General features: G+C 44.5%; 2 protein-coding genes across 9 annotated transcripts in view; both read right to left on the minus strand.

Moving 5' to 3' along the window:
* The window catches only part of NASP (nuclear autoantigenic sperm protein), an 18,274-nt gene extending 4,977 nt beyond the window's left edge, over window positions 1-13,297 (minus strand). The window contains exons 1-9 of one of the 7 annotated variants that reach the window (XM_073357873.2): window positions 12,146-12,309; window positions 10,118-10,243; window positions 9,133-9,189; window positions 8,004-8,114; window positions 7,247-7,327; window positions 6,482-6,594; window positions 4,678-5,724; window positions 2,173-2,255; window positions 145-230 (exon numbers count right to left, since the gene is read on the minus strand). In XM_073357873.2, the coding sequence (XP_073213974.2) occupies window positions 145-230; window positions 2,173-2,255; window positions 4,678-5,724; window positions 6,482-6,594; window positions 7,247-7,327; window positions 8,004-8,114; window positions 9,133-9,189; window positions 10,118-10,188 (1,649 nt within the window). In that variant the 5' untranslated portion in view covers window positions 10,189-10,243; window positions 12,146-12,309. Of the gene's footprint in view, window positions 1-144; window positions 231-2,172; window positions 2,256-4,677; window positions 5,725-6,481; window positions 6,595-7,246; window positions 7,328-8,003; window positions 8,115-9,132; window positions 9,190-10,117; window positions 10,244-12,145; window positions 12,310-13,173 lie in introns of those variants that run through there. The other 6 variants (XM_073357869.2, XM_073357868.2, XM_078854132.1 and 3 more) reach the window with 6 other exon arrangements.
* Window positions 13,298-15,817: 2,520 nt separating this feature from the next.
* Window positions 15,818-23,886, minus strand: part of AKR1A1 (aldo-keto reductase family 1 member A1) — a 44,024-nt gene continuing 35,955 nt past the window's right edge. The window contains exons 7-9 of one of the 2 annotated variants that reach the window (XM_073357880.2): window positions 23,516-23,588; window positions 21,810-21,896; window positions 15,818-15,992 (exon numbers count right to left, since the gene is read on the minus strand). In XM_073357880.2, coding sequence (XP_073213981.1) covers window positions 15,927-15,992; window positions 21,810-21,896; window positions 23,516-23,588 — 226 coding nt within the window. In that variant the 3' untranslated portion in view covers window positions 15,818-15,926. The remainder of the gene's footprint in view (window positions 15,993-21,809; window positions 21,897-23,515; window positions 23,589-23,886) is intronic. The other variant, XM_073357879.2, reaches the window with a different exon arrangement.

A 23,886-nucleotide genomic window follows, 5' to 3' on the forward strand; every position in this document is an offset into this window, starting at 1 on the left:
ACTTTAGTTAGTTTGCTATAAAAACCCTGATCAGAGGCTTCCACCTCTTTAGCTAGTGCACCTCTATTATGCCAACTCCCCAGTGGTTTCCTGTAAGTTCCTTTATTTTTTAACCGACTCAAATCAAGAAGTGTAAAGTTTTACCTTTTATAGATTACTTTTGCCAACTCCAGCATATCCCAAGCCAGCTCCAGATTTCCAACTTCATCCTCTTCACTTTCCTGAAAAGACTAGAATTATATTCTAATTTTATTTTAAAAATGAAGACTTGTCTCAGTGAAGCAATGTGTAACAATGTAGCAAAGGTGCTCATCATGAATTTAAAGTTCAAAGCCATAGTAAGTGGTTTCGTTTGTCACTGTCCCAAGATGATAAAGTAGTCTATTTTCAAGTTAGTTGAGACTCAAGATTGAGTTTTTGATTTCAGGTTCTGTTTAAGACTACATCTCACATCTTCAGTTTATTTACAGTCATTTGAATACTACTGAAAACCTCTGTCAACATTACCTTGGAACAATTTAATTTTAAGATACTACTAGTAAGAGGACCAGGAATTAGAAGATAAAGGAGCTAAAGCGAAATCTCAATAAAGGTTGTTAAAGCAAGGTAATCCATTACACCCAAATGGCAATACCAACACAATGGGGTAAAGAAATTCTATTTAATGCAGTTGTGTAGTGGTCTGCTAAAACATGGTGTATGTTAAACCAGAGGATCTCAACCTTTTTGGGTCAGGACCCATTTGTCAACCCTGATGGCCTGTCACAACCCAGAGACACCACTATCACACCCTAAGATGCCCCCAGACCACACACTGGCCCCACAGGGTTCCATCTGGCAGGGGGCTCAGAGCTAAGATTCCAGATGCTCTGGCCAGATGTGAACAGGCAAAAAACCCCACCAACTGGGGAGGGAGGGTAAAGCAAGCCAAGACATCTCTGCCAAAACATGGCCCACGAGGCCCAGAGATAAGGGGGAGATCAGGGGGCCTAGGGGTTCAGTGAAGGACTTAGGGGGTCTGAAGAAGGAACTGGAGGGCAGAGGTATGGTGAGCTGATAACTCTCCAGAAAAAAAAGTGCACACATACACACACCCGGGGCAGACAATATTACTGGAGAACATGACACCAATCATTCCCTCTCAGCTTGTGTCCTGTTGCACTGATTGGGCTCTGCTCCCCACTCTAGGCAGTCATGACTTTGCTCAGGTTTGGTCTGAGCGTATCACTGTGAGAGAGGGGCCAAACTTGAGTGATGCTGGAACCCAGTGCACCAGATCACAACACCTATTGTGGAGAGTTGAGCCCAGACAGTTCTGTGACACTGACACATTCTGGTGACCCAATTTTTGCGTTTCAACCCATGGGTTGAGAAACTCCATGTTAAGCAAGTCCTTTAAGTCAGGGCATAGGTGTGCTGAATTGCTACAGCACCATAGTTAAAATTCAAATTATGCAATCCCTGCACTGGCATGCAGGAGAGCCACAGTGTCCCCATGAGCTAGTGATTATACATATCCCTATGCTGACTGGCTGCAACTGGCCCAAAGAGGCTCATCCATGAGCTGCTAGAACTACTTCCTTCCTTCCCAACCCTGTCAAATCCACTTTACCTCAAATCATTAAGGTGTGGAGGTAAAGAGGGGGATATAATCCTTTAGTGAAGAATCAGATGGGTGTTACAAGCTGTGTATTGCAAATAGTGATGCTGAAGTATGGTCATTGTGAGACTACTGCAGTCTGGTACAATCTGTCTCTGCACTGGCTGCCAGAGTGCAGTTATTGGTCCAGAGAAAAACGCGTAACAGCACAGACACACTTCACAAATGTATTAGTCAGGCAAGGACTGAGAAGGCAAAGTAGGTCAAGTGTAATACCATAACCTTGGGGGCATTAGCTCATGAGTGAGGATAGTTTGATACCCAAGACTACCAGAAATATACCTATTGTAATAGTTTCACTGTGAAGTGTCTGCAAAGGTGCTTATGCTCAAATAAATGTGTTAGTCTCTAAGGTGCCACAAGTACTCCTTTTCTTTTAGGATTACCAGAATATGATGAGGACCTGAGGTCAGGAATAGAACACTTCTGTGCCTGGATCTAACCAATGCCATAAGCATTAGTTCTCAGTTCATTTGGAAGAACACATCATCCTCCAAGTTAAAAGAGCTCACCTTATCTTCAACGGTCGAGTCATTTTCTTTATTATCTTCAGTTTTGTCATTTTCTTTATCTTCCTCATCTGATCCTTCTGTTTCTGCAAGGAAAGTTTGTGGAGGAGAATAATGATATTTGCTATACACTGTTAAACCATCTATTTTGCTTGGTTCAATTGTTTAGAGGTAAGCATCCCCCTCTTTCTCGTGATGAGTATTATGTGCAACTTTGGAACAGTCAAAGTGACATTGCAGCCTTTGCACTACCCACCGTGCTCAAAACATTAGTTACTCTAGTTCTACAGTAGCAGTTTAACATTAAATTTTCTGACTTAGTGCTGCCTAGAATGGAAGTTTATTTAGGGCTAAATTCGGATGTATTCCATGGGAGCTCCCAGTGAAGTCAATGGAGTTATAAACAGTCACCCAATGACTGGTATGTCATCCTACAAGTCACAAATGTTTTCAGCAAGATAGTATTTCTCACCCGATGTGTGGTAGCTGTGTCTAAAACTCAAATGCAAACTGCTTATGAATTCAGACAACTTGCTATTTTGCAGTGCCAGTTCAGCTTGTGAATTTATGGGGCAGCAAAGTGCTTTAAATGTAGAGTTACATAATTAATCCTAGCAATGGGAAGTCGGGGCGGGGGGGGGGAGGAACCTGGGGAAGTGGGAGGGGGGGATGGCGGCCAGCATTTACTTTTGGGCACAAGCCATCTGATACATAAGGGAAGTGGATGGGAAAGCTTGCTATACACCAGGATTGGTATCCTATGCCAGCGTGGCAAATACAAAATATATCTGGAAAAAGAAGGTTCTGTTTTGTTTGGAAGCTGGAACCAGCCTGTGAGCTGGTCAAATTTTACTTTTCTTGAGGAAGCCAGTTACTTTTGACAAAAAGAACATAGGTGTGGGAGGTCAACAGTGGTAACTGCCATAACTAGAGCTAGATTCAACAGCCACATTGGCAATGGCATACCTGCTGCAAAAACAGACCAAGTTTCTATGTATGAGATGTAATTGATTAGAGTGAGAATAAAGATACTAGGTGTTTAGCTTCCTAATAAGAGACTTTTAGATAATTTACCTCTGCAAACGTGACCAACACTTGAGGCTGGAGGACAAGACATTTATTAGACCACGATGTGGTTGTCAAATAAGCACTTCCAAAGTTAATAAATGGACATCAGTGGGCTTTTTTTCTTATCATCTGGGAAACAAGAGTTAAGAACTATTTTTCTTGTGGGTACAGACTGAGTCTGCGGCAAGAGAAAGAATACAAGGGTCTACCTGCACAATGTATGGTAATTGAAGATACTTTACACCAGTGGTTCTCAGCCAGGGTACACATACCCCTAAGGGTATGTAGAGGTCAAGGGGTACATCAACTCATCTTGATATTTGCCTAGTTTTATGACAGGCAATATAAAAAGCACTAGCAAAGTGAGTACAAACTAAAATTGCATAGAGACTATGAGTTGTTTATATTGCTCTATATACTATACATTGAAATATAAGTAGAATATTTATATTCTCATCAGACTGCAAAAAGGCATACAATAGTCTGGAAGGGTTGAGAGCCACTGCTTTACAGTGTAGCTACATTACATTCTTTGTGATTGGTACAGACAGTTCCATTGTGATGTTCAACATGAGAAATGCCTTTAGTATTGTCCAGAGGTTGCTAAGGAAATTAAGAGACTGCATGGATATTCGATCACTATTAAATGAGGCTGTGAATAGCTCAACTGGTACAAGCATGCAGTCATTCCGATTGTTGGAAAATCAAGATACTATGTGATGATTTATAGCCTCTTAAAGTCTAAGTGTATGTTATTTTGGAAAGCATATGGAGTTTGTTTTCTGGTTTGTTAGGACAGTTAAGCAGCTATTAAATGAAGCAGAACAACATGAAAAGCTACTTAGGAAGAAGCTTGTATTAGCTAGCACCAATTTACAATGGAATTTTAAAGCCTATCATATTAAATTTAAGTTTCACAATGAAGTTCATTCTTTAGTCACTGAGATTCCACAGAAGAGTTCAAATTCTCATAACAAGGAGACGTGCTATTATATGTATCAATTCAGTGGATTCTACTTTACTGCCCTTACTGTCTAGAATGGGAGATTAGGACCAGAGGCAACTTGTGGTTCAAATTATTTGAAGGTTAGTGCAATAAACCCAGATACATGCAAGTGGACATCCATTCAGTATTCTCTACCAGCCTAGTTAATGCTTTCCAAACATTACCACTGAAGCCCCAAAATGATATCCACATAAAGATTTTGCTTTGCAGTTAGTTAAGCATTAGACAGAAACTAAAACTATTCACTGCTCCTTGAAACTTAACTGAAGCCAGTTACTTGGAGGATTTTAATATCCAAGTGCCCCTTGTTTGAGACCTTCCATTAGTCTATGGCAAACAGAAAATTCTGAATGGAAATGTAACTTTTAACCCCTGGTTAGCAAGTCAAATCCATCAAGTAATCCACCCACAAGTACTTCTCCTATCCCTGTTACCTTCACCCTCTTCCATCAGGTCATCTTTCTCCTCTTCTTTTTCTACCTTAGCACCATCTCCCTCTTCCATCAGGTCATCTCTCTCTTTCTCTACCTTAACAGCTACTTCAACTTTTTCTTCAGTTTCTATTTCATTAGCTGGCTCTTTGCCCTCTGCAGGTGTAGTGGCATTTCCAGCTGCAAACAATGTTTCTTTTGAGGCCAGTGCCTCTTTTGACTTGTTTAGCTTCTCTTCCATGGCTTCTGCCACTGCCTCCTCTTCGGTGGCTGCCTCTACCTGCTTTTCCGTGGCTTCTGCCTCGGCTTCTGCCACTGCCTCCTCTTCCGTGGCTTCCTCTACCTGCTCTTCTGTGGCTTCTGCCACGGCCTCCTCTTCCGTGGCTTCCTCTACCTGCTCTTCTGTGGCTTCTGCCACGGCCTCCTCTTCCATAGCTACCTCTGCCTCCTCTTCCGTGGCTGCTTCTGCCGCTGCCTCCTCTTCCGTGGCTGCTTCTGCCGCTGCCTCCTCTTCCGTGGCTGCTTCTGCCGCTGCCTCCTCTTCCGTGGCTGCTTCTGCCGCTGCCTCCTCTTCCATGGCTGCTTCTGCCTTGGCTTCTGCCACAGCCTCCTCTTCCGTGGCTGCCTCTACCCGCTCTTCCGTGGCTGCTTCTGCCACTGCCTTCTCTTCTGTAGCTGCCTCTACCTTGGCTTCTGCCACAGCCTCCTCTTCCGTGGCTGCCTCTACCCGCTCTTCTGTGGCTTCTGCCACTGCCTCCTCTTCCATAGCTGCCTCTACCCGCTCTTCTGTGGCTTCTGCCACCTGCTCTCCTGCCACTGTCTTCTCCTGCATATCTGCCTCTACCTGCTCTTCTGCCTTTTCTTTAAGCTTCGTCTCTACGTCAGCAATTGCTTCCTCTTCTCTTGTTTTACCTCCCATCTCCACATCCTCTCCTTCTGTTTCCTTCCCAGCTTCATTCAGTACTGGAGACTCTTCTGCAGATTTTTTGGATTCTTCCTTTTCCCCCATGGCGTTATATACCTGCTCTCTCAACTCCTCCCTTGCTTCTTCTACATAGTTAAGGAAGATGAAGCATAAACATTTCTTCGAGTTTAGTGATAAAAGCATTAATGGAAATTGAAAATACCACCCTCAGACCCTCCAACGTGTGTGTGTGTAGCACATGTTCCTAAACTCAATTCCTTTTGAAATCTAAAGAAGCTGGGTCCCAAGCAACAAACTCTGGGAGATCCTACAATCTTGTAAGTGACCACTCAAGCAATATACAGTTTTATGCATTAGCATTTTTAGTCACAGCTGAGCAAGAAATGCCAAGTTAAATCCATTTGTCTAGATGGATAAAAACTCCTTGTGCAATAATCCTCTGCAATGTATGATAGAATGAAAACTGCCCTTGAACTTTTAAAGTGAGGACAGTTTGGTGAGTCTGACCCAAAATAAATTCTTCCCTTATGACCAACTTTAAGCGAATGATACCACATGCCACTGTACTGCTGCAAGTGCACAAAGCAGTCCTAGCTGGCTGGAAAGCTTAGAACAGGAAAGGAAGTTTGAGTGTAATGCTTCACAATTGACAAATTTTGTGACCCCTTGACTCAAAGCTAGTGTGAACGAAGAGTTTCCCAAACCTAGCTAAAAGATTTTTATTTTGCAAGAAATTTATAGAACAAGATTCTTCCACCTGCTAAAAGTTTTGGTACAAAGTTTCAGATCATCTAGGGAAGCAAAGTAAAGAATCCAGGTCCAATATTTACACAAGGCAATACAGCTTGGCATCTCTATGGCAGGTTAGACAACTCTACATACCATCTATGTTATCAGCATTTTCTACCATTGAGTCATCTTCTGCTTTTTCGCCTTCTTCTTCTTCTTCCACTTGCACTCCTTCCAAGGCATTTCCCAATACACCATTCTCCATTCTAGAAAAATAGAAGCAAGTCAGCTGCACACAAGCACCAAGGAATACATTTTGTGCTCAAAGGAACATACCATTTGACTGCTCTACCTAGCACCTCTCCCACCAACAGGTCTTCTACTATACCCGTTCTAGCCTGCAAAAGCCTCCTATTCCAGGCCAGACTCTTGATTTCAGTAGATACTGAGCATCATGCCATACTTGTGTGGCAAGAGAACATGGTGATGATGCTCTAAAAATATTTCAGATAGATGGACTGATGCCCTATAACTCCAGTTAGACTTTTGCTAGTGATCTAGGTAAGAACAGTTCCCTTTTGCCTGCCCTGTCCTCCATATTATATTTCTCCTATTTTTCCTTGAGTTCAAGTGTTCTATCAATGACCTACCCCCTTATTCTAATACCCATTCCCCACTTGTAAGGTACAGCTACCCCATTTAAATTTTTATTTTTAAAGAGAGGCAATTACATTTAACTGTTGTTTCATCCCAAAGGCTCCAAACTAACATTTTTAGTTGCTTCTATCAAAGTACTCCACCACTTGTATCCTTTTATAAAGAAATTAAAGTATCATCTTAAACTGTCAAAATCTAGGAAGAGGGATACTAGGTATTCAGAGGACTGACAAGCCAGCTAGAGGGTCTTTGTTAGTATACCTTGCTAACTCCAGGAGAGATTTTCCATAGTAAAAAAAAGCTTCTGCACATTCATCAGCTGTCTCACCATACTTTTTACCCCTACAAAGAAAAATACAAAAGTTAGTACATCTTATTTGCACCATGTTTTGAAATAGCTTTACATTACCAGATACGCAACATTTAAATCTTTTCGGGGTGGGAAAGTCAATTTCCAAGCGGTTACCTCCCACGTGACCGCCACCCTTAGGCAAATGTCAGTTCTCTCCCTTCTGAGTTCTCTCCCTTCTGATAACTGGAATAGTTTTTACTGAAAGTTCTGGTTGCTCAGAGCACCCGACAGTGGGTTTTCAAGACTGTCCTCTGTTCTAAATGCTCTTTTCCTCGAGAGGCTAAGCAATTTGCCTCTGCTTTGCTTGCAATTGATAGATTATGTTTCTCTAGCGGTTAGACTTATGAGATCTGCATTGCAGAACACTCTTTATTTTGCAATATATGGGCTGGTTTGGTTTCTTGAGATGTTGATTTCTGAGGCACTGTAGGCCACTACTCCAATAGTTAAGTGTCTAAGCAGCACAAATGTATTATTTCAAAAGAAATCTACATAGACATGGTACAATCCTCAATTTTCCTGGTAATTATATTCAGATACTTGCAGACTACCTATAAAGACAGCTTGTCTAGGCCCGAGATGAGTATCTACATTTCAGCTTGATTCACTTCAGTGATGTACCCAAAACAAGAATCCAAGTAAAAAGCAATGTGTTCAGTTACTTACAATATACTAGCAGCCTCCTGGAATGCATTAACAGCTGCCGGAATATTTCCCAATACCAAGTGTTTCTGCCCTAAGCCCAGCAGTTTTTTGGCTTCTCCATCCACATCCATACTGTAAAGTTACAGAACACGGGCTGAGTTAGACACTGTACAGTTGGGAGAGCATCTCCAAGTGTACAAACTGGAGGGAGGTTTGTAGCCTCCTGCTGTTCACACAATTTCATTTCCCAGACTCTTTAAATCCAGCATTCAAACTCTTCCCACCAAGACTCAAACACCAACCAGCAAGGTGTGTAGAAGCACTAAATAGCAAGCCCTTCCCCCTCCCCCCCACATGATTATTCAGTTATGGTTAGAGAACTTTCATCTGCACCAGCACTAAGGGGACAAAGATTTTTCCATTTCTCACATTAAAATAAATTTAACCATTAACTGCAAGAAGCAGATCCCAGAAAGACTGCTTAATAGCCAACTTTCAGTCTTCAGCTAAGTCAGAGGCTTGTATACAACACTCCAACATGAGAAGAGTTTACATTGAAAAGGTGACAGAGAAAACTGTATAAAGTCCTGCAGAAAGAAGGGGACAGTTCAGTGGTTTGAGCATTGGCCTGCTAAACCCAGGGTTGCGAGTTCAATCCTTGAGGGGGTCATTTAGGGATCTGGGCCAAAAATTGGCGATTGGTCCTGCTTTGGGCAGGGGGTTGGACTAGATGACTTCCTGAGGTCCCTTCCAACCCTGATATTCTATTCTATGATCTATGAAGACAGGAAGCTCAGCTGCATAAAAGTGGAACATTGGCCTATTACCACCCATTAAAAAACCCCCACACATTTGTCATGCAGCCATGACTAAAGCAAACTTTTGCGCTACAGCTGCCTGCGGAAGGAATCACAGGCTGTTAATGCAGTGTTTTTCTGGAATAAGGACTTAACTGGTGTTAGCCCAGAGAGGGGGAGCAGAAGAGTATTCCTAAACTGTGGTTTCTTGTATGGCAACATGAGACATCTATAGCCTTTAATATCTAGAGCTAAGCACAATGTCAGATTTAAATATTAATTTGAAATAAGATCCACTATTACCCTCTTTTTTTTGTTTGCCAACTTAGCCTGCTAACTCACAAATCCCTTACCTATCAGTTTTGTCTGCAGAAGTGGAGGGAGCAGCCAATTCCTCTTCCATTCTACAACTGAAGATTCAACAAGCAATTAGAATGGATTTGCAGTGTTGTACATGGTGTTACCAAATGGTGATGAAGTGACTAGAAGTCCACATTTTCAGAATCAGTGATATGAGAAATCTAGTGCACAATTTCAGACTTCTGACATTCCAGAATAGGTATCTGCAAGCTTGTCTATACTGTGGACCATTTTGTAATTATAGCGGATTAGAAATTTATGTAGAAAATTGACTTTTCATCAATAACCAACACTTCAGTTTCCCCCCCCAAACAAAAATTATTGGTTGTCTAATAAGAAAATAAGTAGGGAGAACCAGATCCTTTTCACAGAAGTGTTTCTTTAGTTAAAAACCCAGTTTTCTGTCAAAAGAAGTTGACTGAAAGATTTTGATCAGCCCTAATTTTAAGACAGAGGTAGTAGTCTTGGACTGCTGGCTAGCTCACCCATTCATGAACACCTCCCATCCCACTCAGAATCAACTGCATAACACCCAGGTCAACCACAGCAACTGCTTATATGGGAAATAATGAGTATGTTTTACCTATCTTAAGGTAGCTTTGTAGCTGAAAATAGGAAGCCAGCATCATGCATGTAGCTAGCTGTAGCCCACAGGATCACTATTCTGGAGTTTAGGAAACATCTCATCTAGTGCTTAACAAAAAAAAAAAAAAAAAAAAGGGGGGGGGGGGCGCCACTAAGTTTTCCCATGCATCATCTTAGAGTGGACTCAAGTGCCGTTCTCACTTTGAGAGTTCACTTCTCCTCCCAAACTACAAGTGTAACAGTATAGATGGCAAATAGATTTAAAAAAAACACACACACACAAAAACACTTTTCACTTTAAATAATCTGAGGTTTTTGTCAGAAGAACTTAATGTGACAATGGCCCTTAAGAGAGCACAGTATTTAGGGTAGCCAGTGCAGCCTGTTTCCTACCTCTGGCTCAGTGAAGGTGGAGGCCTTTGGTGAAATGAAGATGGGATTACAAAATGTGCCCTCTTCACCATGAACCATCACCCAACAGGACCACATGGAGCTGAGTCCTAATAGCCAGAGTATGTCCTAAGGAGAGGGGACAGCACTTTCTAAGTGGAGATTTGCTAAGAAGGCATACTGCTTTGTATACACAATTCAGTTAGGCTCAGCGCCTTTCTTTAGGCCTGGCTACACAGTTTACCTTTACCTACCTGCACAATTTAAAACCCAGCTTAGTTAAAGCAGTTAGTGCAGTTTTGTGGTTTGACACTCATGGGTTTCAAACCAAGGAGAGCATCTAAACAGAAAGAAAAGGCGTACTTGTGGCACCTTAGAGACTAACAAATAAATTTGTTATTTGACTAACAAATTAATTTCATCTGATGAAGTGAGCTGTAGCTCACGAAATCTTATGCTCAAATAAATGTGTTAGTCTCTAAGGTGCCACAAGTACACCTTTTCTTTTTGCAAATACAGACTAACATGGCTGCTACTCTGAAACCCATCTAAACAGAGTTGCACCAAAATAACCAATTTGGTTTTAGGAAGCCAATTCAGATTACATAAAAATTTGTATGTAGACAACCCTTTCAGTGACACAGGATACTATCTAGGTACTTATACAGCTCTTATCACCACAGTATCTCAATTATTACTGGACTTTATCATCCCAACACAGAGATAAGAACGTATTAGTCTAGGTGGGGAATGGAAACACAGAACACATTCACTCATATATGGTCAGATGGGAAATTTTTAGGTGAGATGAGACTGAACTCAGCTCTCCAGTGCCCTACCTACTAAACCAGCCTTCCTAACCCATGCTGTACAAGTTAGGGTAGTTATTTTGTAGAGAACTACAGCCGTACCTGGGGCTGCAAGTACAGAGATGTCTGTGTGGCCTGTGGGTATGGTGCCTACACCCCTGAACTCCAAATCCTACTCCGCCCCGGCCTTGGATTTAAAGTCTGCCCTTCAGAACTCCTGACTTCTAGAAAAGGGATCATAGGTACCCCATATAAAGGGGTATCCGAGGCTCAGCCCACTGGTGTTAATCACGTATACAACCCCCAACCCCTTCGCCTGGCTATGCCAAGCGCTGAGGCATCTTCACAATGAGGAAGTCACACAGCCAGGCTCCTATCAAAGCCAGGCCTGGCACAGGAGTGGAAGCCATAGGGCCAGACCTGGCATCCCACAGCCAAGGCTAATGGCTACGTTTACACGAGGTAGGTACAATGGGGCCTCCCACCCCATGAGGAGACAGTACCATGCCCCCCACCCCCGAGCTGAGGGGAGCAATCACGGCCACACACTGCCTCCAGACACAAACATCACCATGGGGCGGGGTGACTGCAGCCACCTTCCCCGCCCCCCCCCAACACGGCCCCAGCCCCCCCCGCAGCGCTTGGGGGTGGGGGGAGTGACTGCCCTCCACCACACACAGCCCCGCGCTCGGGGCGGGGCCTCGCTCCCTCAGGAGGCACCGCCCCTCATGGAGACAATAGGCCCTTTTCCCGCCTTTCCCCGGTCCGCCCCCGCCCCCTGTTTGGCGCCAAACCCCAACGGCGGCCGCTCACAGGCAGCGGCCGAGGGCACGTGACGCGGATAGCCCCGCCCCCAGCGCCGCGGCAGGTTTGCCTTGTGGGGCTCCTCTGCCCCCAACCAACATGGCGGAGGCCGGGGCCGAGTCACGTGGGATCCCCCAGCGTTCCGAACGGGCCCGCGCGGCGCCCGGGCGAGGGCCGGCACGTACCACCGGGGGGGGGGCGGCGCCGCGCAGAGGGGAACCGGGCCAGGTCCCAGCCTTTCCCAGCGTCCCCCTTCCTCGCCGCCCCCGTCACTGCTCGCCCCAGCGGCGCGGAGCCACGGCCCTGCGGGTCGGCCCGCGCTACTCGCCCCCTCCCCCCACACCGGCTCCCCCCCACGCCGCTCGGCCCGCCCCCCACAGCGAAGCCGGCCTGGCGCGCCCAGCCCGTGCCGCGGTACCTAGGCGGGGGGCCTGGGGCGAGCTCAGCACAGGCGGCAGCAGATTTCATGGAGCCTGACAGGGGCGACGACGGCAGAGTGCAGCCCCCAGCCCCTCCGGCTGCCTATATACCCCGAGGACACGCCCCAGACCCGCCTCGCGGCGCGCGCAAGCCCCGCGGACTGCTGCTCCCAGCGTCCTTCGCGGCCGTCGAGCGCGGCCCCCTCCGAACCCGGGATTGCACGGCATGCTGGGAAACGTAGTCCCCAAGGCGCGCCCCCGCCTGACCGACGCACGGCCGGCTGGGAAAGGTAGTCTGGAGACTGGCGCACAGCTTGCTGGGAAATGTAGTCACGGACCGCAGAGCATACTGGGAAACATACTCGGAAGGGGGGGTACTCTGCAGTAGCTGGCCCGCTGTGGGGACGGACGATGAAAAGAGAGGGGCTGCGGCCGCCGCCATCTTCCCTGCGGCCTCCACCGTCGGACTCCCTCAGTGCACCGTGCAGGCCCAGCCCCTCCTGGGAGCCTGCACCCCAGGCCCCCTGCTCCTGAGGTCTGCATTGTGCACTTTCCTTCAGCACAACCCCTGTGGCGGGACTCGCGTCCACTCTGCACACCCCCTGTCACTGGCCTAGGCCCTCCCGCTGCAGGCCCCCCGTAAGGGGATCTGCTGCTGCCCCATGGCGCTTCCCAAAAACGTCGGCCTCCACCAGCTGTGGGAGCACAAGCCAGGCACTTCCAACGCTGCTTTAAAGTGGAAGTTAGGTGTGCGCAGTCAAAACGTGCTAAAACAGATGCGGGGGTGCTACCCAGCCTAAGGGGGTGTGAACTCCTCAGAGGGACAGCGCCAGGACTGTTGGTGCTGCCCTTTAGACAAAGTATACGCCCCCACCCTTCCCAAGCTGAAGAGCCCTCCTGCTACCCCAGACCAATAATATTTTGCTCAATAGGCCACAGCAGTCATAAAAAGTAAACAATGTTTTAAAAAGCATAAAGAATAGAGCTGAACATTAAAATAATCCCATCATATAAATCAATGCTATACCTTTCTCTGAAATGCTGCATCCAGTTCAGGTCATCCTATCTCAAAAAGGATAGCTTAGAAATAAAGAGACAGGCAACAGAAAGGGTTAGAAGCATTGACTTCCCAATGAGAAGAGTAAGAGACTGGAAAGGTTTGGAGTTTTTAGGTGCCAGGAGACAATTAGAGCCGTAAAGCATGGGTGCCTAAGAGGAGACATGATGGAGGTAGACCAATTGTGAATGATAGAGAAGAAAAATAGGACACACTCTTAATTATCCTTTTGCATAATCCAAGAACAATTACATTGAAGGGCAGAAAATTTAAATCCAATACAAAGGGAAAAAAATTAAACACAAACAATCCATAATTAACATGTGGAACTCAATGCCTCAAGGTATAATTTATGTCAACAATTTAGTACAATTCAAAAAAGGAACAGAGAACATTCACAGATATTTATCAATCAATACATGCGTTCCTGCTTTGGGGTATAAACTAATCTCTCACGGATTGGGTTAGGAAGAAATTTGTCTATGGGCTGCTTATTCTTTAGTTATCTAATATGGTATTCCTTGCATTTTCCACTGAAGCACCTGGTACTGGTGGGGGTAATAGCTTTTTAAAAATGCTTTAATTGGGTTTCTGGTATTTGCAATTTTCTACATCTAGGTCAAGCCATAAACACTGAACAAATTCTTTAAGAGCATACAATTACCAAAAAAAGGGAAAGAATACATGTAGATAAAACCATTTTCCTTGGAAAGATATTAGTGTTTAAAGAACAGTATACATAGTGCTTTCAACTATAATATCTGCAAAGAGAAGAATCAATAAAAGAAATTAGTACTTTACCAATCAGCAATGAGTACACATTTTAATAGTTATCCATGTGTTATCCATGTGTGATTAACCTAGAACAATAATTAAAACAGAGATGCTTGAAGTCAAGAAGACACAGAACAGGAATAGTATGGCTTCATCTTCAACTTCTACAATTGTTTGCTAAAGAAAATGTCTGGTTTCTTAGCAATTACATTAATGAAGATTGGATGTCTTGCTAAGGGATGCGTTCCAGTTCAACCACAAACTGTTAGGCTCAATGCAGCAATCATTGGATGAAACTTTAATGGCCTCTGTTATGCAGAAGGTCAGACTACATGATCATAATGGTCCCTTTTCCCACCTTTTCTGGCCTAAAAATCTATGAATTTGTGTGACCCCAAAATTTGTTAAACCCAACATTATCTTTTATCAAAAATTTAAGGCAGCCCTTTGTTTTAAGTTTGACAAGCCAGGCCAACATGTCCTTTTATAATGCTCTGTCTCTGGCATTATAAATTAACTCCATTTTGCAGATGGCAGAACTAAATAGGGAAGTTAAATGACTGCACCATGGCTGTAGAAGAAATCAGTGTCAGATGGTATTAGCGAGTAAAGAATTACTGCATACAAGTCCCATGCTTACTTCGTAAGACCATGCTGCTCCGTACAAATAATAAGGGAAATTAATGAAGTAGTTCAGTTGTAGAACTGAGAACAAGGGATAGCTTGGCCTGGTTAGGAGTAGGATAGCAGCTGGAGTGAAAAGACAAATCAGGCTTGGGAGCCAAGAAGGGAAAAATGGGATAACCAGCCCAAAATAAAACATCTGAAGAAGGAATTAGACTTCCAGAGACAGTCTTGAAAGGAAGAGCCCTGTTCAGGTTCAGGGATAAGCTGCAAGGGTGGAAAGTTCTGCAGGCCCTTCCTAGGGAGGTTTGAGCAGAAGCATTCAGTAGTGTTGGCACAGAGATTATAGGAGGCTTGTGAAGATAGATAGTTCCTACCCTGAAGAGCTAACATGCAAGGCAAACAAAGGGGGGGGGGGGACAAAAAAGGAGGCATAGAGAGGAAGTGACTTGCCCAAGGTCATGCTAGAGGACAGTGGCAGAGCCAGGAATAGAACCTAGCTCTTCTGACTCCCAATCCAGCATCTTCTAGGTTAGAGAATCCTAGTACTCAGTAAAGAAGCTGGAAGGGACCTTGTAACAGGCCCTAGCTGCACCTGTGGTATCATTAGGAACTAATCCAGTATCCTCCCAAAAAACTGAATTGGATAGCTGCTGCTGAGTCTGGGTTAGGTGAAAAGATAGGCAAAGCTTCCAGAAAAGTTCTTTCAGAAGCTGCCGAGGTGGGAAGCTTTCAGGACAGGACAACTGGAATTTTGTTAGATTTGAAACTGAGCATCAAGTAGGAATGGGGATGAACTAGAGCCATGCTGTGCATTTATTTTTCCATAACCGGCAAATGAAGCCAGGGAAGGAAAAGTGATTTTACAGGCCCCTGTATAGCCCCAAAGAAATAAGATAATTATATGAACTAACCCCGTTATTTCAGTTTTAATCCACACACTTGGCCTAAAGACTTAAAAATTGTTTTATGCACATATCCCAATTCAAAACTAGTGTATTATCCTAGTTTTACTTTTCAGAGTCCGGTCATCTTTCATGATATAGAGTCCCTCGTCCTCCCCCCATGAACATCATACCAGCATGAACATCGTAGCAGCGAGCATGCAGTGTATTATAATAAGCCTCATGAGCGCTGATGTGGGTATTACATCATCTGTAGGAAGAGGATGCATTACATGTAATATACTATGGTATAGGAAAACCCACAGAAGCCTAATATTTAGAACACCAGATTTTATTCGGAAAGATTTTTGATAAACAATGGCAACAACTACTGTGGGAACGAGTGCATGGAGTCCTATTCTAATGCCCAATCTACTGTAGTTAATAGGGGTCATTGAAAGGATAAAGGGGGTGTCCAGCATCTCTTGCTACTAGTTTTCCATCCACCTGTGAAATAAAAAGACAATCTGAGTCAGAAAGATGAAAATCCAGTTCTTGATTGAAATTAAAAACGGAACCATGCAGAATCTAGTTTCCTTTACATCCAAGTCCTTAGCAAGGATATCTTTAACAATCACTGCTCCCCCTTCTCCCCAAGGCATAGTACTACTAGAAAATCATCTTTTTCCAAGAGAATTCTCTGTAGCCTGTAACAAATATCACTTTCAGTGGCTAGGGCTTGAGGAATTGGATTAAGAACAATTAGGGCTTCTTATTTGCCACATTTATCTAGTAATTGCTACAATGTGAGTACTTTGCAAAGCACTTAAAACATTAATTATTGGTCTAACTCTCAACACTCCTGTGAGATACCATAGAGAAAAGTGTGGTTATGCCAGTTTTACAGATGGATACACTGAGGCAGAGAAGTTAAGTAACTTGCTCAAAGTCACACAGTGAGGCAGTGGCAGGGTTGGTTAATGAACTCAGGAGTCCCGACTCCTAGTCACTAAATATACAGTTGGAAATCCTGGTTCCACTGAAGTCTTGGAAAAATTCCCATTTGGCTTCATTGGGAGCAGGATTTCATCCATGTCCTCTAACTGAATATAGGCTTTTGAGCGGGTGGCATTCAACCCTGGCACCAAAAAGCTTCCATAGGGAGGAGATGCACTTTTCAAGGTACCAAGCTCCTGCCAGTCAGTTAACGCTTCCTTCTGTGAAGCTACAGTCATACCCAGCTGGTGTTAGAGAGAAATGGATTAGGATTGCAGCAAGAAAAAACATCTCAGGGATTTTTAAACATATCTACTAGTAAATTTTCCACCTACTCTTTTGAAACCAACAGCTTGGATCCCTAATGAATTATTTACAATGTGTGCTACAATTTTGTTCTTCACCCAGGCCACTAGAGGGCACTGGAAACAGTGACTAAAAAGCAGAGGCCTAACCAGTGCATGGAAACATGTTAAGAGTTTTACATGTGATTAATCTTCAGATATAAAAGTGTATTATAAATATATAAAAGTGTGACCAAGTGCTGAGTCAGATCCTACGAACTCTCCATGGACAAAGCAATCTTGGAATCTTTGTGCTTTCTTTTTTTTCCTTTTTTACTATCTTAAAAGTGATCCTCCTTGGACATGAAAGTCAACAACTCGTCCACACCTTCCAGAAATTCACATTCTCCACTCATCTCTTTCCTTTCCCCCATTTCTCAAGGCTGCTCTGTGTAAGACAGCACTTCTTGCAGGTAAGCATGCTTGTTAGCAGTTCACACCTCGCCTTATGAGCCAGGTTCCGTTCCATTCTATTTCTTTGTACAACTCTCTGGCTGCACAAAAAACAAGTGGTGGAAATACTCGCTACCCAGTTTCTGGCTCTCAAGGGGTTTTTGCAGGGGAGCATCTACCTTGTATTGGTATTTGGAGGTGACGTTAAAGAGCGGTAGTTACTGTGACGAAGCGGGACTGTTCTTAATGTTTCCTCTAAATATTGTGGGGGTGCCTCAGTTTCCCCTAGGCAGTTCTTAAGTATCTAGGTGGTGGGATAAGGGTGTATGATTGTTGCAGAGCCCTAGAGGGCAGGTGTGTGCAGGGGTCTGGACACAGAGGGTTGTCACGGAGTCCCCGGGCGATGCTCTGGAACTGCTCCCTACGAAGCCAGTCAGTACTCTGGGGAAGTCTTCTTTCTGTGAGCAGCCTGTCTGCAGGACACACAGCTCACTCAACTTCCACCTTCCTGGGTCTGACCCTTGGAGCATTCAGCATCCTCTGCCCCTCCGTGTGCTTCCCACAGCCAGTCCGCCCAGGCGGGCTTCTGGGGAAGCCAAAGGGTCCTGCCCCCCCAACTCTGCAGTCAGACGTGACTCTCAGCCAGCCAGTAAAACAGAAGGTTTATTAGACAACAGGAACATGGTTTAAAACAGAGCTTGTAGGTGCAGAGAACAGGACCCCTCAGCTGGGTCCATTTTGTGGGGCAGTGAGCCAGACAACCACGTCTGCCCTTCACTCCATGTCCCCAGCCAGCCCCAAACTGAAACTCTCTCCAGCCCCCCCCTCCTCGGGGCTTTGTTGCTTTCCCGGGCCCGGAGGTCACTTGATTCCTTTTTCTCCAACCCTTTAGCTCTCACCTTGCAGGGGGGAAGGGCCCAGGCCATCAGTTGCCAGAAGACAGGGTGTTGGCCATTCTCTGTGTCTAGACCCCTGCACACACCTTCCCTCTAGGGCTCTGCAACGATCATACACCCTTATCCCTCCACCTAGATACTTAAGAACTGCCTAGGGGAAACTGAGGCACCCCCACACTATTCAGAGGAAACATTAAGAACAGTCCCGCTTCATCACAGTTACCAACTGCCCTTTCCACAGAAACCTTGAAATAAAAATCAAATATGCGCCAAACCAACAGCAGCTACTTATTCAATATAACAGATCACCATGCACATTACAGAGCTGTCAATCATGCCTTCCTGCTTTGTGGTCATCTAGAGCTCTGCCTAAATGTATACCTTTGTCATAGATTTCTTTAGGGAAGTATTGACTTGACACTGGTATCCAGTTATGACTACATACTCCCTCCTTCCCCCTGAAACAGGTGCTGATACTAGCCTTTTTTAGGGGGGAGGGGAATCAGATCACTTATTTAGGCACCTAAATATGGATTTAAGAGTCAAACTTCAGATTTTTTTGTAATCTTATCCTTGGTCCATATATCCAATCAGTTGCTCTGGTTTCATGCTAATGTGGTAAAGCAAGAAAAATGCATGTCCCATCAAGTGTGATTTTTAGGAGTTCAGATGCCATGCTCAAAAACCTAGATAGTATAGATTAGATACATGAGATTTTTTAAAGGCACTTTATTTTTAAATAAATGGTATTTGGAGATCATGAAACACTTCTTAAAACCATAAAAAAGGGTGGACAGAGGGTCCCGCTCAGACACAGTGGCAATAGATTCCTATTTAAAATACTTCCCATCTCATTTTTTCCTGTTTCATTGTGCATCTTTGAAGCCCAGCTGCACAGCATTTAGCCTCTTCCTTACTGGTGAGCTAGCACTTTGAACTACCCTCTTTTGTCTCATTATCTGCTCAGTGAATCACCATGATGCTGATAAGTTTCTTCCATACAACAAAGGCACCTGAATTATTCCAGCTACCAGGTACCTATTCGGAGCATATTCTGTGATTGATTAGTCAACAGTTCTGTCAGCAGCATGAATATCAAAACTAGAAAGGACCTCTGTCAGAAACAGGTGTGCCTGCAAACTCTGCTTATGCACATACAAACAGCTATCTGTCCAGGCAAGCTGGTAGGTAGGTGCACACATGTCTCATCGGAGTGTAAATGGGTCTTCATGTGCATAGATGTGGGGTTTTATGGGCACACACATATTTTTGTTAGCACCCCCATAGTTGAAAACCTCGGCCCTACAGCACTGAAAAATTGTAACTATAACATTGTCTTTTGATGTCAGACAAGTGTATATCATGTGCACGCAACGAATCTGCCCAAACTGGGGGAGGAGGGAAACAGGGGAGACACGCTGCTTTCCCCAAGCTCTCAAAGCCATAAAATAAAAGGTTAATGCAGCCTGCACTGGCGAAATGCCCATTTCAAAGAACTCCCAGGGTCAGCCAGCTACCGGGTAGCACTGTTTGTATGGAGTCCTGCTGCCAGGAAGCCAGAGAGACACCCAGGACCCCAGAACTGCTATGGAGGCATAGGGCCGCTAAACAGATCTTAGGGGCTTCTATAGGCAGAAGGGCTGCCTAGTCCTATTCTCAGGAGAATCCTTGTTCAATTTTCCTCCCCTATAAAGCGCTCCCCTGTGGCAGGGGCAGTCCAGGTGTTGATTTGGCATTCAAGCACTCAGACTGGCTCTGTGAAACTCAAGGTGGTCATTTGGACCACAGTTTTGTCACCTTATTGCGCTGTCTTGAACCCCCATAAAGGGGTAGATTATCGTCAAATCAGCATTTCCAAAACCAAACTCCAGGCAGAGGTGCCGAAGAGGGACTGCTGTGAATTTGCATGAGGAAACAGGGCACGACTGACAGCTTCCACATTGGCACAGGGATCTACTGTATCTGCTTGCTGTATCCTGACACTACTGTCTCCAAAAAAATCTTGGGTGGTTAGACACACCAGAGGGCATGTGCCACTTGATTTATCTGCATCATTTCCAAGTGGCTGGCAAGGAAAAGAATCTTCGTGGCTGCATTTTGTATGGGCTAGAGGGGAGCAATGTGGGTGTCAGGGAGGAGGAAGCTGCAGGGGATGATGAGGGAATGGACGAGTGTTTCAGCCGTAGTGTGGGTCCGTCTAGAGAAAGGGTGAAATGAGATGACACCAAGGTTTGGCTCTGAGTGAGACAGAGAGAATGGTGGTGTTGTCGGATACAGAATGGGAGCAGAGAGAGGGCTTGAGAGGAAAGACGAGTTCAGTTTTGGCCATGTTATTCATTGACACAGAGGCCTCCAGGAGGAGGCAGACACAGACTGAAATATGGGACGGGCTCAAGGGCAACAGGTCCGGAATGGGAGATCTCCCATCCAAAGGCTACAGAAGGAGAAGATGGTGGCACTAGGGTGAGGAGACAGCAAATGTGAAAAATTGGCAAGGGGGAGGAGGGGTAATAGGAGCCTATATAAGAAAAAGACCCAAAAATCAGGACTGTCTCTATAAAATTGGGACATCTGGTCATCCTAGGGGGCACTCAAGGGCAGAGGCCCATACGATCCCAAAGGAAAGAGGGAAAGGACTTAGCAAAAGAAACACTAAATGACCACAGAGGTAGGAGAACTAGGAAACAACAGTGCCAAAAGGACAAGGGACAAGATTTATAGCATTGGCCTGCTAAACCCAGGTTGTGAGTTCAATCTTTGAGGGGGCCATTTAGGGATCAGGGGCAAAAATTGGGGATTGGTCCTGCTTTGGGCAGGGGGTTGGACTAGGTGACCTCCTGAGGTCTCCTCCAACCCTTATATTCTATGATTTCTAGATGGCTATGATCAACAGTGTCAAAAGCTGACTGAGTACAGGCAGCCTGATTTGGCCTGGAAGAGGTCAGTAGAGACCTTGGTGAGAGCAGATTCGGTGAAGCGGAGCAGACAGGGATCCCCCTGGCCTGACTTCCGAGATGGAGCTGGAGGAGAGAACTGAAAGGAATGATTGTGCCAGTGTGTTCAATTAGTTTGGAAGTGTTAGGGAGATGGGTGGAAGATATTTGTAAGGATGGCAGAGACCACAACATGCTTGTATTTTGAGAGGAACAAACCAGAGGAGAAGAGAGACTCAGGAGGAATGAGAGAAGGTCAGAAGACAGGATGCAATCCAATCAAAGGGGCAGTAAAAAGGTTAGAGATAGAGAGCAAAGGAGAATCATTGGTGTCAGTGACAGGGGAGAAGGAAGGAATGGTGAGAGGGAGGGAGGGAGGGCCAGGAAGCAGGGAGCATTTCTTCAATAAATCCCTCTCTGGGCATTAGTTGCAGAGAGCAGCATCCTCTTCCTTTTGGCCCTTCAGCACTTTTCAAACCAGCTGGCTGTGCCTGGGCTTTGAGCATCTTGAGACAAGCTAAAGGTGCTTTAATACAATCAACACTGCTACTAACATAACTGTCCAGTACCCTCATGTGCCTCATCTACAATTCCTTCACCAATCTTTTATGAAAAGTCTATCTCCAGCTTCATTGCCCTAATAAGATGCAATGTTTTGTCCACTGATAGCTCTGGCAGGGGATGATGAAAGGAAGAGCACCGAGAGGAAAAAACACACGCATACACACTTTCTCCCCGCCCGACCCAGCCAGAGAAACTTACTGTAACCATTGGCACAATGTATCGCCAGTTTTTATTAAGGCTTCCAATGTGATCCATCTCTTCTCCTGTGAGATTAAAGTCAAACACCTAAAACAAAAACAAAAATTAAAGCTTTATTCTTGGACTGTGGTTGCCAGTGTCCGTAGCCCCCGAACCGTGCCACCCTGTCTTGTTCCCTTTGTAACAATTACAGCCCACCTCTCTCTGACCTGATCTCTTTCAGAGACCCGACAAATGAGGGGGATGGCTTGAAAACAAGGGAGGGTTGCACCTGCATCCCTCAGTATACAAAGACACAGAATGAAATAGCAACACCGAGAAGCATTGACCTCGGGCCCTGCAACAGTGTGTGCACGTACATTCGTACGTACGTACACACACACACTTTCTCTCTCTCTAGACTGGAATAATTTAAAATGTAATTACAGAATACTTTTGTCTGGACTTTAAAGGAAAAAACCACAGCGTAATATTAGAAATTCTAATCACTGTATTTAAATTTTAAAGGGCAAATGATTAAACACTGTGTTTGAAGGAGTATTACAAAAGAATTAACTATCATACTGGCAGTAATCATGACAGCCTCCTGATGCAGAGATTTCATTTCCCACTGGAAATTAGAGATCAAGGGAAAATCTCTCTAAACAGGCCAAATCCTGAAGTTTCTACTTAGCTTGTACTTAAGCAAAACTCAAGACTAAGAACCGAGTCAGGATTGGTCCTGTATTTTTTACATTTGTTCATTAACAGGCCTTGTAGCAATTTGAAAAAAAATTAGATCCAGGGCTAAATCTGGAGGTCTTTACCCAGGGCCTGATACTACAGCTCTTGGTCACATTGAATAGCACTCTATCACAGGCACAGTCCCGTAGAAATCAGTGGGACTGTTCCTGTGAATAAGCGCTACTCAATGGGCCAAATTCTGTTCTCAGTTACTCTATGTCCACACCAGTGTCATTCCATTAAACCCAATGGTATTACTAAAGATTTATACCAGTGTAATGGATGGCAGAATCTGGCTTAATTCAAGTAAGAGTTGCAGAATTACGCCCAAGCTTTTAATCTTATCCAGTCAAACTCCCAAGAAATTTTGCCTGAGTAAGGGCTGAGTAAAGATCTCAAGATCTGACCCAGACAGAGTTACCTCAAAATAACTTTAAAACTCTGATTTCCAGTGACTTCTAAAGTGAAGTGAATTGGCTCATCTGTATCTCAGGAAGGAGTTTCTTTAAAATTCTACTGTCACTAATCCTATTCCTGCTAAAGAATATAATTAGAACAGCAGCTGACTGCAGAGACACCCCAGTCATTGAATGGGAATAATACAAAAGAGTAGCAGTTCTTTCCAAAAACTGCTTTGCCAATATCATTTTAAGACAAATTATTGTTTACTTATCTAAGATAAGGGCAAACTCCTGTGCTAAGTTAAGAAAGACAAGGGATTTTCATCTAAAAACAAGAAGTGGATAATCAAACCCTTGTGTCACTTGAAACTTAAATGAGTTTTTTTTTTCCAAAAAATTTTCCCACCCGTCTGCGTGTACAGCCGTCTGCGTGTAACTGTAGAGCTGGTAATGAGTCTTGGGATGAGCACCCGGGTTTTTTTGTTGTGCAGTTACTAACATATTTTTTCTCCCTCACGAAAGACATTTCTTAAGCGTTTGCGTTGCTAATAAAAGTGCTTCTTTTTGGGGAAGAGCTCTTACCTGGAGATTTTGCAGAATGCGGGCAGGAGTGACACTCTTGGGAACGGCAACCACCTTACGCTGGACTTGCCACCTATTACACAGGGAAGGAAGAAAAACCTCAACTTCTACACATACAACCCAAGGGTGGGGGCGGGGTGGACAGAAAGCAAACAATTCCCTCTTTCACTTGGCATTGTATGCATTTTACATATATTTACTCCCTGCACCTTCAACCCCTTTCTGGGCACTTTATGGCTGTGAGGTAAGCTGGACATGGGTTTACCTTAGAATCCACCAACACCAATCTTGAGCAAGACAGAATGGTCACTAGACTACTGAGAGCTGCAGGTGATCAGGTTTTTGGGTTTTGTTTTTTGTTTTGTTTTGTT

The sequence above is a fragment of the Lepidochelys kempii genome, chromosome 8 (assembly GCF_965140285.1).
Source record: "Lepidochelys kempii isolate rLepKem1 chromosome 8, rLepKem1.hap1, whole genome shotgun sequence".
Lineage (NCBI taxonomy): Eukaryota > Metazoa > Chordata > Testudines > Cheloniidae > Lepidochelys > Lepidochelys kempii.